At 30.9% G+C, this 16,248-nt stretch overlaps 2 protein-coding genes across 3 annotated transcripts in view; one reads left to right on the forward strand and one right to left on the reverse strand.

The window, feature by feature from the left end:
* LOC116768942 (E3 ubiquitin-protein ligase RNF19B-like) overlaps positions 1–11,572 on the reverse strand; it is a 31,118-nt gene extending 19,546 nt beyond the window's left edge. Inside the window, exon 1 of the mRNA XM_032659870.2 lies at positions 10,911–11,572. Within this exon, the coding sequence (XP_032515761.1) occupies positions 10,911–11,034 (124 nt within the window). The 5' untranslated portion in view covers positions 11,035–11,572. The remainder of the gene's footprint in view (positions 1–10,910) is intronic.
* Positions 11,573–12,101: 529 nt separating this feature from the next.
* LOC116769042 (alpha-2-macroglobulin receptor-associated protein) lies at positions 12,102–16,182 on the forward strand. Of its 2 annotated transcripts, none has more exons than XM_032660020.2 (7): positions 12,102–12,405; positions 12,478–12,690; positions 14,071–14,284; positions 14,710–14,874; positions 14,956–15,053; positions 15,183–15,242; positions 15,862–16,182. In XM_032660020.2, exons 1-7 carry the CDS (start codon positions 12,229–12,231, stop codon positions 15,991–15,993), a joined length of 1,059 nt encoding a protein of 352 aa, XP_032515911.1. In that variant the 5' UTR covers positions 12,102–12,228; the 3' UTR covers positions 15,994–16,182. The 2 variants fall into 2 exon arrangements, with proteins under 2 accessions (XP_032515911.1, XP_032515910.1); XM_032660019.2 differs by having other exon boundaries at positions 12,104–12,405; positions 15,183–15,272.
* The last annotated feature ends 66 nt before the right edge of the window (positions 16,183–16,248 follow it).

A 16,248-nucleotide genomic window follows, 5' to 3' on the forward strand; every position in this document is an offset into this window, starting at 1 on the left:
AAAGACATGTACGTGTTAGTTTTAAATAATAGTTACATACAACACTATAAAACATACAAATCATTGATTAAATTATAATAATTATATATATGAAACAGTTTGTTTAATTTATTTTGATGTCATCATCATCATCATCAGCCTATCGGAGCCCACTGCTGAGCAAAGGCCTCTTCTCACATGGAGAAGGTTAGAGCATTAATCACCACGCTTGCTCAAGACGTGTTGGCGATTTCAATCTTATAATCTGAAATTATAAGACCAGGTTTCCTCACGATGTTTTCCTTCACCGTCCGTCAGTGGCGTCTAAATACTCTTACAAAGTACATATGACTCGGAAAAGATCAAATTGGTACTTGCCAGGTTTCGAACCCGCGCCCTCACGTATGAGAGGCGGGCCTTCAACCTCCACGCCACCACGAGTTGATATGATATTTCGATGTGTCATACGATTACCATGTATTAAACAAATGAAACTATTTATCACATCGCCTTGACGGACCTGTAGCTGAAATAAGACTATTTTATTTCTTTAAGACGTTGCAACTCGAGTCGCCTAGCAATCCACATACGGTACAATAGTGTGTGTGACTCACATTTTGTAACGCAAAAACTGCATACTGATAACTCGGCCGGGCCTTTCAAGGTTCGACGTAGGATTAATCGATAAAGTGCTTATTAAAATTCCAAGCGACCACTTCCTCGAGATGAAACATAAGATATACAGAGCATTTAACGAGAAAATAGATTCATGCGTATAGTATAGTTTGAGATAATATTAGGCCTGAATGACTAAATGTTTGAATACATATAGAATATACTGAGTGTAGTACTAAATACATCCTTATTGAGATTATTTCATTTTTTTAATGTTAAGCATAATCTTCTAGAATTGTTAACATTCTCTAATATTTTACGTGAAATCTAGTTTTGTTCATAGATATTAGTCTTTGGTTCAAGATGTTACAACTTCAATTCAGATTCGTTACATCCATGAGAATTAATATTTATAACGTCTTCACTATTTCCACATTCGATAAATAAATAAATATAAAACAGCTTCTTACTAACAATAAGACTTCACATTAAAACTTAGCACATATAGTTTTCAGTACCAAAATATATAAACTAAATCATTATATCATTATATATGAGAAGATAATGAATGAACAGATAACAGCGCGTGTTGAGTTCAGCGTTGAAAAACACCTGGTAAACAATTAAACACGCTTCGAAAGAGATACAAGCTGTCTCGCTTGGTCTCACGACTTCAGATACGACCTTAAACAACTGGTTTTTGTCTCGTTACAAAAATATATCTGACATTAAATATATGTTATGATTCCATTCAGAGGATTCATCTCATCGTAGAGGAAACGTGATGTCTGTTAATCTGTGTATTTGCTGTTTGATTCTACAAATCGTCTTCCACACATTCAAATATCTGGTTTCTGGAAACTTCAACGTACATATGCATATATATAAGATTCCATTAACAATGACACAGACACGAATAAATGTACAGTACATTTAAGTTATAACTTAAAAGATTTAGCATTATACCTGGAATCAGTACTTACTAAAATCTACTTCACCTTCTATATACATATTTAAAATTTAAATATTAACACAATTTTCAAATTTACCTGTAGTATATATATATATATATATATATATATTATAATACTATAATATTATATGGACACTCAGAATTCAATGGTTTCACAGTGCGGGTGCCGGACCGGGTCCATAGCGTTGCAGGGAGAGGAGCGTCGACAGTGCCTGGGGCTTGCGACCCAGGCGTAGGTTTAAGGGACCCCTATTAAACGCGTGTTAAACGCCTACCTCCACCGTCCAAGCTCCTCTCTCTACCTAACCAAATTTGAAACGAACCTACTAGAAGCGCCTTCGAAGTACGTTCTTAGAACTAAATGTTTGAAATTGATCTTTTAAAATAATAGTTCTTTATTTAAAACATACATTAAAATGTGCTAAATTTACTTAGAATCCACAATACGCAATAATAAATCACACATACGAGTACATTTCTATCTATAATGAGGAATTATAACAATATTTTTCTCTGACAGAATATAATAATAACAACATATGATGTATTAGTAATGTTTTTTTTTTATTTCAAAGCATTACCTCAAGCTCGGTATTTCCCAAACTAAACAAATGTATACAAATCATTGAACAGTATCGACAGAGACTAGTAGTTAGGTATTTATTGCTGTTTGTTAAACAAGGCACACCGTTCATGCATTACATTGATGTCTCGTTGTAGACTGTATAATCACGTTCAGTCTCAATATAAATAAACCTTAGTAAGAGTTTGGAACGTCAAACTTAAAACAGATAGCCAGGAGTCAAGTCTCCATTTAGATATTATGTTAATACTCCCAAATTAACTTGAATATTACTCGTAATTTCTTTATTTCAGTCATCGAAACCGGTTTCATTATTATTATATATATTAATATTATATTTCTTATTTATTTTATATCTTCATTCCTTTTATATTCCGTTACGGCGCCATGAATTTTTATTCTTTGTAATATTATGAAACTATTAGCTCAGCACTGCCTTAATGTTCAACAAATAATATGCATCTACTAACTCAATGCGCTCAATAACCTCATATTATGTTCCTAGATCATTGTCCAATATAAAAGTCTCATTACTTCGGTAAGTAATTCTCATAATTTCTGTTACTATACCTGTTCGGTGTTCCCACCATCACTTGGCAACCAGATCTTAACTACCTCTGGTATCAAACCAAAAGACACGTAAATTTTGCAATAACAAACATATCAGATTCACCTATTTAACATTATTATTGAATAAATAAGTCTTCTCAACGTCCCAGCCACCGAAGGTCGCACGTGGAGGAAAAAATCATACATGTAATTTAATTTCACTCGTAGTTTAAAAAAAAATCAGTATCTGTCACATAAAATATTGTAAAAAATAAACATGATTCATGACACTTTAAAAAAAAATCCCCTTTTACGTAAAACTTGTGAAATTTTAAATATTTTTTTATATTATATTCAGCACATTAGAGACGTGGGTTAATTGAAATGTATACACGAAAATTGACACAAAAAATTAACATAAATAATACGATCGAATTAAACACCGCCCTCTTTAAAAAATCATTTTTTTTTTAATCATTTAAATCAAAAATTAATTTACAGCCAAACTCACTTTGAAGTCCCTATTATTTATGTAAAGCAATAAAATATAACTCTAAGTCAATATGGAATTAAAGCGTTGTTCAATAGATTTCATACGTATATAATCCACGTATTTTAACGCAGTGGTTACGTATAAACGCGTAATCCAGCGGACGCAGTGTGATTTATATGTCAGGTTCCAGTGATAATGACTAACCAACATTCACGCGCTGACAATGGCATAGCATAAAGAAAATTAATCAGAATGATAAGTTTATAAGACATATTAGCGTAGATAATTATACCGAAGATCGTGTAGGACTTCATCAATGACATGACAGATATTAATGCTTTTTAAATTTAGAGCATAACATAGCAATATGGCGGAAAATATAAGAAATTGTTAATATATAAAATATCGAACAAATAAAAAACCTTGTCTTATTCAACCATGGAGTCGTCTTTAAGTTCTCGATCTATTTTAAATCTTATAAAAAAAAAAAACGAAATGCCAACATTTCATATTCTATTCAGTATTACGAGAATTAAATGGCTTGAGAGGTCGAATATTATCAAAATGGCGTGTCGGTATAACGAGAAATGTTAGATAATAAATGGCGGGAATCGATAAGGGATGAATTAATAAAACATGGATGGTTGGTTGGATGGCTCTCAGAGGAATTGTGAATCAGTATATTTCTTATGAAACACATACCAAATATAATCCTAACTCCTTGTATATTCTCGACCGTAACAAATCCCTTGCGAGTGAACGATCAACAGGAATTCCTTTTATGATTTCATAAATATAAATTTATTTCTTTTTTTTTTTTATTAGTAATATAAATTTATACATTTTTTATTAAATATTTCTACAATGGCCGCCGTGTTGTAAGTATTATTTGCATATTATATAAATTAGCATAAACATTGCTAATTTGTGGTCCGGCAGTTGTATGACGAATTTCAAACATTTTAATAAAATTACGAATCATTTTAAAAACATTCGCAATTTTTTCGAGATATAAAATAAAAATAAATCAAGATCAACCATAGAATTATTGAAATCCACTTTAGTTATTATTATATTTAAAACTATGAATGAATATTTAGATGTGCAATCGATTGTCATGAAGGTTTATGTGGCTTTGGCTCTGGGATGTAAAAGATAAGGTAAGGAAAGATAACAAATGCATTTGAATATAGATACATGCAACCTGTTAGTGAAGAGAATATAAAAAAATCTATACTTACACATCACCTATGTGAACAGGTGTTCGCTGAACGTCATTCTATGAAATTACAATTTCTAATAACTTCTTCGTATCCGCAAAGTATTTAAATTTCCTTCAATGAAAATATATTATATACTTCCGACACCTACGTTTAATTTGAACCAAACCTTTAAATTCCCGAACGCACCCGAAGTGACGTTAAAACAATGACATTTGGTTGGTTCACTTTTACGCGGGAAAGTATTTGTCGACGCGATTTGTCTTTGTAAAATGAAATTCAATTTATTTCACGTGTTTTGGTTTGAGGTAAAAATTCGTTCAAATTATTTAAGACAAGTTTGTTCCGGTTAAAATTCAATTTGTTATGTAAGTAGTGGCTTTAGACGACTATATTTTTTTATGATCTTGTTAGGAGCCTAAATATATAGTATACATATGAATAGAAATTATTGTTTAAGAAAAGAAACTCACAATGAAACAGGTGCATTATTGTACCAATCTATAACAATGGCCGCTTAAATCTAGACGACCTAGTTTTTAAGATCTTGACTGAAATTTTCCAGTTCTTACAAGAAACGGCCATGATACACTATACAGGAAAATGTAACTTTAATGTCCCCAAAACTAGACTTAAAAGGTTGTACTAAAATTTTCATCTCACATATTTTTGAATCAGAGTAATGTTTAACTTAAATTTTAATTATAAAGTTTAATTAATTTAATTAAAAAGTCAGAAGTTTTGTTTATGGTATTCATGAATTTAATCACTTTTATATATTAGAGACTATGATTATATATAGTTATAATCACTGTTTATTTAATTAATATTGTTTTAATAGATTCATTTATCTGAATCAGATATTAAACCCCGCCCAGCATCTCTTAAGACTATTTTCTTCTTTCATTTGTACATAATTCAAGTGATCTATTTGCTAGAAACTGATTGCATTTTTACAATATATAATAATTTTGATATCAAACTGAGATAAACATGAAAATATTGTGTCTTGTGACACAGACAGATTATATAATATGGAAATAGTATCATGTCTTTGTTTGTATGAATTTAACATTAATCTTAAAATTATATATATATACTAATTATATATATATATATACATACTATACAATAGAATTAAAACGTCTGTTTGTAATTTCAAATTAATTGCTTTTTATTAAAACTATATGAAAATACATATGATGACTATCTATATTCTATATCAAAACTGTAAACATATTTTTTATTTTTGTTCGTCTGTTTATTTGGGCTAACGTGTGTTATCACCTGTGTGTCCACTGGGTCCGATTTTGACGGAATCTCACTCGCAGGTAGGTGATGTCACGAGAAATAATTGAGGCTACTCTTAACCGGATCTAATATGCGGACAAAACCGCACGCGACATCTATCAGACAATAAATTAACTATTTTCTCATACAAATATTATGTAAAAGTATTTTTAATTTTAATTATATATATAACAAGCAGTCGTTACCTTGTCATTACAATGTCCTTCTGTCCGTAGTAAATTCTGATTGGATGACCTTTGTATGCGTTTATTGTTTGGACCGCTACACTTATATTATACGCGCATTAACAATAAATTAATTATATATTGTCCATGGAGACTACATTTAATGGCAGCCTTTATAAATATAAGAGTATAATTCAAAAGATCGCTCAAATGACATCCGGTTTGGTGGTACTTTAAAAAGTAGGTCCGCTTTAAGCGCTGACATCGCTTTATATTCACAATAGTTGCTTGTTATAGAAAAAAAAAATATAAAGCTAACCCAGTTGAAGGCGAGATATTTCAGAACGTCACTTTCACCGCAGCTAGATGGGCTTAAAGAATGAAGTAATTCATCTTCATACGATTTCTTTGTGTTTCATTTAACAAAAAACTTGCCTGAATAAATTTAAGATTTGTTTCACTTAAATGTGTTATGACTAACGGACAAATCCGAGTTCAGACGATATGTATACCTGATGTTTTGTATGTTAAAATGTTTCAAATAAATGTCTCATATGAAAAGTCTGCAAAATGTAATTAACATAATATTTAAATTAATTAATAATACACAGATACGGTAAACCTATTTTCTACTTATTTGCATTTGATATGTCGCAAAATTGTAATAAAATTATCATAAATTACATATGTAGTTCGATGTTCTGTAAGTAGTAATTTCATAGTAAAACGAAAAGCCAAAAGTGGAGTAAAGACGAGTCATTCGCGTATCCGTCGATAGGGTCATATTTATTAGTTTTAATTAAGATATAAAAATTTATATTCCATTTTAATTATCTTTTATGTTTTTATTTATAACGTATTTTTTATTTTCTAAAAAATAAAAACTGGTTCGCCATTTTCTTTTAATTATTTAATTTACATACGACCTGTGTTCAGTTTCGATAATTTTTATTTAAAATGTTATAATAATTTTTGATAGCTCTACTGTACAGTTAACATAATAATTATACTAACAACGTATTCTTATCCTTATTAATAAAAAAAAACAATATACAAAGAGGATACTTACGTGTTAATTTGAAAAGAAAACCGTTAAAAACCTTTATTTACATTTTTTATCTTGTCTCGCTAACCCTGATATTTATAACAAGTACATACCATCATGTACAGTGAATTATAAAACCTAACAGACAGTATATAAGACTGTTTGTCGTGTAATTTAAAGTGAACATTTATCACATTATAAATGTTTTGATACTTAGCCTGTTCAAGTAACCGGTTTAAAATCGGGAGCTAACTGTGATTTGCCCACGTACTCTGTGAATTGTACACGTGCGTTGAACTATGACAAATTATAACCAATTAACAATTTTACATTTTCTTAGTTTATATTGAAAATAGTGTACTTATTTTTATTGGTCAATAAGTTAAGGATCACAATAAACAATCAGTCTTTTCAAAAGTTTTTCCGCAATAAGTCTTTGAGTCAAATCAGCGAAACCTTATTCTCAATGTTTATAATTAAGAAATAAGAGACACCAAAAAGTCTAGACAAAAAATTATATTTATACAGACGACAGAGACAGACGGTGGAAAGAGATACAAAGGTGAATTTGTAACCAAATTCTATTAGATTCAAAATCTCATCATTTTGGGTATATTTTTTAAACATACAGACAGAAAAGTTCTTATATTTAAAAAGGCCTTATAATATGCGAAATATTTGTCGTTAAAACAAAAATGTCTGAATCTAGATAAAAGATATGTTTAGGTTTCGAGATATCCAAAGATATTTAAACAAAATAAATCGAAATCGTATTAAACGTGAAACAGAACAATAGTTTTGAAGACACTTGCTATTAAATGTTGTACTATGACGTCATCATACTTTGCCGTGTGAATATTAGCAAAATTGGATATTAAAAAAAAAATACATATAAAATAAAAAATAGATCAAAAAATGTTTTTCTTTTTATGTATTTTAACATGATACGCATTTTGACAATATCAAAAGCTGGATACGGTTTTTTTAATAATCAAATTACTACCTTAAAAGTACACAAACAGATAGAAACTGAGAATACTATTATTTACAGGGAATCCCAAGATAAATAACGTTGACAGGAGAGCAATTACAAAGTTTATCTGTGAATTAGATAACAAACAGATAAACATTATCTGCCACTGGGCTGTGTAAACTATTCATATAGAGAATAAGTCGTGGATCATGAAACTACCCTCATTTATAATAACAGTGAATTAAGGCTCTCTCACACTAGAGGCGTTTTTTATATATATTATATACCAGATTAAACTGACCATGAAAAAACACTATAGACAACCTCAATGTGAAAGTAAACTAAGATTTATACCGAACGGTAAAATATCTCCTCTCATTAGAACTGTATATCAAATAGAATACTTAAACTTGACGTTTTATAGTAATTAGATTGATTAAATGAAAATAATTATCAAAACATAATTATTTTACAGTAATTACGAATAATATATGACATCTGTTGCAATCGTATTCAACGTAAGATGAGATGTGTTAATTGTGAATGTCGCATTCTTTTGAGTTGAGGTCACGTAATCCGTTCGCATCCTGTCCGAGAGTCACGTACATAAACATATTTACTGTGCTTCCAAATAACACAAAAACAAAAAAATAAAATATCATATGTCGTGACACAAAACTTATGATATTTAAAGTTTTAAAGACATTTGATTTGATAAAAAATATAGCCGAATTGCAGTTTTATCAAGGTCACACGGCATTGATTAAAAATATTATAAATGCAAATTATACTTCATAGGGAAAAAGGGAGAAAAAAGTCTTCATTGTTCACCCATTAACACTCTAATACTATTTGAAAATTATCATATAATTATTTTTTTCAAAGATCCTCAGCTGTGGGATAACAATTGTCTTATAAATTTAATTACTATTTAATATAATTTAAGGCCATCACAAAGACGCTTTTATCCCAGAAAAAAATAAACAATAAATTATTATTTCGTGTTATTATAAAATATTTGAAATATGATGCAATGTTATATAAAGAAAATTGATTATAAGCAATAGTGTCTTCCTTTAAAATTTCATAGAACATAGATATGTAATTTTTACTATAACTGAATATTTATTTAGTTTGCATCGTCACACTCCATACAAATCATTAATAATATCTTATTCAATAAGCTATGTTAATAATATAATCTGCAAGGTTTTATTAATTAATACCTGTCAACACCCTGTATATAGTGTGACAATACAAACTTTGGGTAAGCAGACTTGTCTCATAAAGAATTATTGTCTCTTCAGACTTCAGATAATTCAAACCATATATATTAGAACAATTTTAAGTATATATTTTATTAATTTCAAAGTCAATGAAATTTATTTCTTTCTGTAACTTCAAGAATTACTTCATAGTACTAAGTAAATATAAGTTAATATGTAGCTTTGATATTTAGTGAGGGTTATATAATTATTTTTAATACATGCATACAGAATAAAATATAATGAACTGGTAACAAAAATAGAGTTAAGAATTAATACTTCGCCAAATATTAGTATACATTATTTTGGGAATTCCAATACAAATATCATTGTGTTATTGATTAATCAAAATGACATCAAATCTTATATTTACATTGCGTTTTCATATTTCTTTGTTATATAATTAAGAAATAAATAGTTTAGGAAGTACATATTTACCTTCCTTACCCTTGGAATTAAAAAGTAATGCACCCATTAAAACGAAGCGACCTTAAGCATTTGGGTTAAGGTATTAAGAGTTGATGTATGTTGAGCAAATTCATTATAATAAACATGCAATTATACATTTTCTGTTCTAGATTATAAAAGCGAAAATAAAGCAATAATTACTTTGTTCATGCATGTTTCATTGTAGAATTATCTTTGTGCAAAATGTATATCTTATAAGACACTTCTCATAAGTCTTTTTTCTCATAGTTACGAGGAAAAAATGCTTTTGAATTCTTATTATTATATGAAATAAATAAGAGTAAATTAATTCTAACACATACAATCTTACAATATTATTCAGACGCATAGCCAAGATGTTACTGTGGCACAACAGCCAACATAAATAGAAAATTTATGTTTTGATTTAATTAACAGCCGGAATTTAAATGGAGTGTAAATATAGATGCATATTTCTGTTGAAAAATGTTTTTTTTCTTTATATGTATGTATATAGCCATACAGCCTAACTTATTCAGCCAATGTCAATGATTTTCTTTATAATTATAATGTTATTTCAATATGTATATTAAATAAAATTACTAGAATCATGTTTATTACAAAAAACATTAATTCAATTATTGTAATGGCAATAAGAAAATTTTTTCTCACATAATACATTTTCTTTTGTTCAATGAATAATTATGTATAGAATTTAAAAGCTTACTTTCAATAATTATTATTGTATCACACTTAATACTTATCTGACCTCATATCATATTTTATCATGGTATTTTATTAACATATCATGTGTTTCATCATAACTGTATATATCACAAAGATAATACAATTTCTAGATTTATAATCATGATTCATTAAAATTGTAGTTAAAACATTCTAACACACAGACAGAACTCATAACAATTAGAAAAACATGGAAAGGAAATTACTACACTTAAGTAAATATTTTGATTACAAATACTAGGTACGTCCTTTTTTCACTTTATGAGATAGAGAGAGATGAAATATGTTATCATGCTCTGAGAAATTGGGCGAGTTTAGTATACACATGATGTATACATAGGTCAGTGTTGATCTATATTTAAGATAATTACCAAATGTTACTTATAATATAAGTCTTATATAGTAACAATAAAGGCTGTTTTTTCTACAGTCCACCAGGCTAATGGCAATGACCTATTTGATTGGAGTCCTTATTGTTTCAATGTCTAACAATTGGTGGGATATAAACATTCGTCATCCTGCTATTGTATTATTACACAAGCAAAATTAAAAATATATTCGAGAAAATACCTGAATGAGCAAGTCTTCTGCCCACTAAAGGGCTATCTAGCAACAGACGGCGCAGCGACCAACGACCGAGGACTCCGCCACCCCAGCCGCAGCCTCCGCGGCGCACTCCTTCACGTTCAACCATCACAACACTTTGTACATCACACTACACAAAAACATCAAATGGTTCCTCCTCGGACCGCCGTTGACGACAAACTACCGTTACAAATCATCAGAAATGACTCCGCTGACTCCTTTACACAATCAGTGTTGAGTAACAGTTCACTCGCAACGCATCACGAGAGAAAGTGCCGATGGTCACAACTGTGCACGTCTACTACTTATATGAGATGTAGTTTTATCATGACCGTAGCCTGCTGTTATTGTTATTTTTCGCTGTTTTACGAATTATTCTTAAATACTTCCGATATAGAAAACGACAACTTATATTTAGAAATTTGATAAAACGGATTTACAGCTTCAATTAGATGATTATGGAAATAAAATGTAATATGCAGACGTCAACAGCGCGACAAGGAACACTGAAACACTATCTATGCCAGCTATACATAGTAGGCACAAGACACAGGATACCCTCGTCTGTAGATTCGTGTGACCAGCGGTCGCAGTCAGTAGACACACAGCAGAGCGAATAGTAATACAACAAAGATGACAACAGTGAACAGACAGCTTGAAGTTAGTTTTCGGTTGTCGAATTGAATTGAATAGTTTTACTAAATGTAAATGTTTTCATTCTATTTTTATTTAACTAAAAATTACACATTTTTCTTGTTAATAGCATATGATGTACACTTTTAAAAAAAATAATACAACAAAATTCTAAACTGCCAAAAAGATAAAATATGTAGTTCTTTTTATTTATTGATAATTCTTTAAATAAATAGCATGAAAGATGGCTTACAAGAATATTAAATGTATGAGAGTGTTTATTTAAACTTAATTATATTAATAATTTCCATATCGCAGGTAACTGACTACTGAGTAACTTTACATGATTTTATTTATTTTCTCAAATAGAAATTGATTACATTTAGATATACATGTAAAATATTTAGGAAATTATATAGTACTATGCTAATTTTCGAAACATTATGGCATCGAAGTTATCTCTGTTTTTAATTAAAGTACACGTTTCCGATTTATACTTTAAAATGAACTATGACGTGTGGTGTCAATCGTGAATTGTCATTACTCGATATATTTGCTAGAATTATTGAATTGGATACTCACTGTCTACCTAGTTGTTGTTTTGTTCTATAGCTAATACCTATTAATTGATTTTAATAATTAATTCAGTAAATATAGTTGTTTACTTGCAATGCGTTTATACACTATCCAGTTTTTTATTTTTACAGTACTAATAAGTAATGTTTTTACCGAAAACAAATATAGCCGGTCCGCCAATGAAAAGAAAAGCAATGGTGTAGACTTTAGAGCCTTAGAAAAACCTTTTAGGATGAATAAGTTAAATCTTCTATGGACGAAAGCTAAACAGGTACACTAATTGTCCGTAGAAATAAAATTAACTTTTAAATTTATCTTGATGATAATGTATTTTAATTTACAGCGCTTGCCAGAACCGAAATTGAAATCACTTTATAGTGATTTGATGATCCAAGATAAAGAGGAAATTACATATAAAAGGGTAAAAAGTGAGGGTATCGACAAAGAAGGTCTCAAAGAAGCTGAATTAAGACGCAAACTCACTAGCATTATGGATGCCTATGGGCTTAGACATCATTTTGAAGACGTTCCAGCTGGCAAACAAAAAGAACATGCTGTAAGTGAATTCTTTACCAATAAATCAATTATAGTTTTGAGAATTCTTAAGTTTTAGATATCAGAGAAAACATTTGAACAGAAGTTACTTTACATTCTGCTTGAGTGTGGAGGCCTGTTCACACGTAAACATTGTTGCAAACCAATAGTTTTGCAACAATGTTTCCATCACAGTGATGGCAACCTTTTAAAAAATCTAGTATTTTGACCATTTCTCTGTAAGTGTATGTGTGTCTAAGATTTTTTGTGTACACATTTAAATGGAACCGAGTTTTTCGGAGACTGAGTTTTTATTATTTTATATGTACATAATCCTGACATTTTGGTTCCCTTTCAAAACCATCTTGCAAGCCTGTGATCACAGTGGCTGTAAAGGAACCGAAACACTGAGTTACATTTAAAATTTTCTGAACAGAGAGTAAACTTTGAATATCTACAAGTATATCGTTATATTTCCAATCATTGGCTTGAGACTATCCTTATCAATGTTGCTGGTTATATCAAAAATAGACAGGGTCGGTGATAGAAGAGTTTGGACCTTTAATCCTGTAGGGTGTATGAAAAAAGAACTGGTTCAGCCCAACTTCATACTCTTATGTAACTATGAGAGAAGTCCTGAGCTGATCAATGGTCTTGGCAAGACCTAGGCATAGCGTTGGTGTAGTTATATTTACTTTCCCCTTACTTGAGGCATCCACTGATAAATGAGGGATTCTGGGTGATGCTTTTTCCATAAACAAAATTATAATCCCTTGGTCGGACTGTCCGCTAATCTTCTGCCTCCTCCGAGACTGTTTGTCAACAAAATACGTTTTTCAATAAGAATTTCATCACAAGAAATGCAGGACGAAACTCTCAGCATTTATTTTTTTGAGTTTTATTTTAGATTGTGCAAGCCTTTAACCTGACTCCAGTTAAATAATATCATTATTCAAACAATTTTTATATAGTACGAACAAAAATTTATATAATAGTCTTTATTTTATAGACTAGATAGTAAAAACAACAAAATTTTTATACGAAAAAATTTTACCAATTCTATGACCGTATCCTTTGAGTGGGGAGTTCATTAAATTATCAGCGGTTCGGTTAATACAGTAACGCTATATTAAAGTTACGAATGCAATATTTTTAAAAGGCTTAGAATAAAAAGAACGATGTCTTTACACGTCATTGATAACTATTAAATCATCTGGGGTCATTGACCTGAGAAACGATGCTTTTAAATAGTGACGTGTTATCAGTTATAACTAAATGTACATTTGTTTTTGTCTTATATGAATCAATCCGAATATACTATGGAGTCAAATAAAAATCTAGAATTCCTTATAAATAGTTCTGCTTATTTGTAGAAGAACTAAATTGTAATTAATAATTTTAGTCCTATAACTCTGCGATGGACGAATCAATAATGAACAAGAGTCTGTTCAAAGACAAAAAATTAAATATACTGTGGGCGAAGGCGGAGGCGTCGGGTTTCACTAACGAAGAGCTGTCCGCCCTCAAGGAGGAGTTCATGCATCACCAGGAGAAAATCGACCAGTACTACGACTTACTCGTCAATATCGATGTCGAACCGAAAGATGGCTATAAGAGTGAGTATACAGGAAACAGTAACTTGCCACGAAGGAAAAGCCTCGTTGACTCGATTAAGGCTGTTTTCGGATTAATGGAAGGTATTAAGGAGCCGCGTGGTCTCTGACACGATTTATTGTGTACGGAAGTCCATAGTTACAGTACATGCATTGGCTTTTCACGTTTACGTATTAATAGGCATTTTGATTTGGTTTAAAAGAAAATATAAAATATTTTTGAATTATATTGCGGTTTTTAAATAAGCTATGATTTTAGAACGTTCCTTATGCTTTTCCAATAAAGAAAACTCCTTTCCAAACTGAAAAAAAAATATATATAAATGAGGGAGTTATTCGCGAACACAAAAGAGATTCAGTCGATTTGAAGTCCGAAAAAGTGATTAAGTAAAGCAACACGTTGTTTGTTAACAATGTAAATACTGCAGACGCGGTGAATGACGACGAGATCGAGAAGTTCAATGAGATCAACTTCGAGAAGGACAATAACGAGGAGTTCAACAAGGACTACGTGGATAAGGCGAACCTGGTGAGAGAGAAACACCGCGGCCTCCGAGACGGATACGACAGGCTGCAGAGGATCGCTGCCCGAGGTCCGTGCCCCGGGTGACACAGATGTGGCACAGGCACAGGCTGTAAGGAATTTAATCACATCACTTTGTTTGTACTCGAAGGTCCGACCAACAGAGAGTTCATCGAGCCCAAGGTCCAGGGGCTGTGGAAGATAGCTACGGCTGCTAACTTCACCGTCGACGAGCTGGCGTCGTTGAAGGTTGGCTCATGGATTATTTTTAAATTATTTATACTTATAATGGTGACGCTCTACTCATTACAAATTAAAAACTAATTATATTAATGTTTTCATATTCAAATAAAAACTGTTTGAATGTGTTTTTTTAAGGTGGAGCTGCAGCACTATGAAAATCGTCTGTTGAAGCTGCGAACGCTCCACGCAGATCATGTAAGCAATCTCGGCAAGCATCATAGCAAGGTTACTTTTTTTCAGTTTTATCGTTTTTTCATATTTTCCAATTCATTCCTATTTTTTTTCCTGATTGAAATTCCATTATTTTTTCCGTTATTGAAATCGTTGCTTTATTTATTGAATGTTTTTTTAAAGCAGTGTCCGACTCAAAAATTAAAACGTTCGTTTCGGGCTCGAACCCAACTCGGTACACACAGCCGTCTTGTGTTCGATTGAAAATTTTTGAATAAATTCTGAGGATGTTTGAAATTAAAGTAACTGAAGTTACTGGACATATATCCAATGTTCGAGGAACGGTTTGTATTAATTCTCGATGTCCAGCGCCACTCCCAGTAATGTCCTACAAAATGTCTAAAGCCAGTACTTATAGTTTGTAAATACAAGTAGATACTTAAATGTTGCCAGTTCAAATTTAAAACGGTTCTGTGTTATAATTTAATTAGTTAATGTGGCGCCACTTGTAACACTAGTTTCAAATTAAAATTATTGCTTTTTTTATATAAATGTGAAGCATTATAAGGGGTTGATATTTTTTTATTATTAAACAAACATGTGGTTACAAGACTGTATGTGTGTGTGTGTGTGTGTCTGTCAGGTGGCTGCGGCCGGAGACAAGATGGACTATTTCGCAGACCAGCAACAGATGATAAAGAAACACACGCTCAAGGTGGAGAAGCTGCACCAGGACATCGAGAGCAGGATAATGGCGCGTCACACTGAACTCTAGCGTAACACTCTAAACCATTCCATGGTCGTACAAGTAGTGTTGAGTGTTGTGAAGATATTGTTGTATTTCCCAAAGAAATATTGATATTGTTTTATTTTATACAGCATGTATGAATCTCTGGTTGAAATTTATATTTCCTTTCAGTTTTAAGATAATCTATACTATTAATATATTCTTTACTTAGAAAAAGGTCTTTCATTTTAGGATAAAAGTTTAAAAGAAGTTAAAAATACAGTTAGAAATTTTTGGACAAGA

This window comes from Danaus plexippus, chromosome 5 (genome assembly GCF_018135715.1).
Source record: "Danaus plexippus chromosome 5, MEX_DaPlex, whole genome shotgun sequence".
Lineage (NCBI taxonomy): Eukaryota > Metazoa > Arthropoda > Insecta > Lepidoptera > Nymphalidae > Danaus > Danaus plexippus.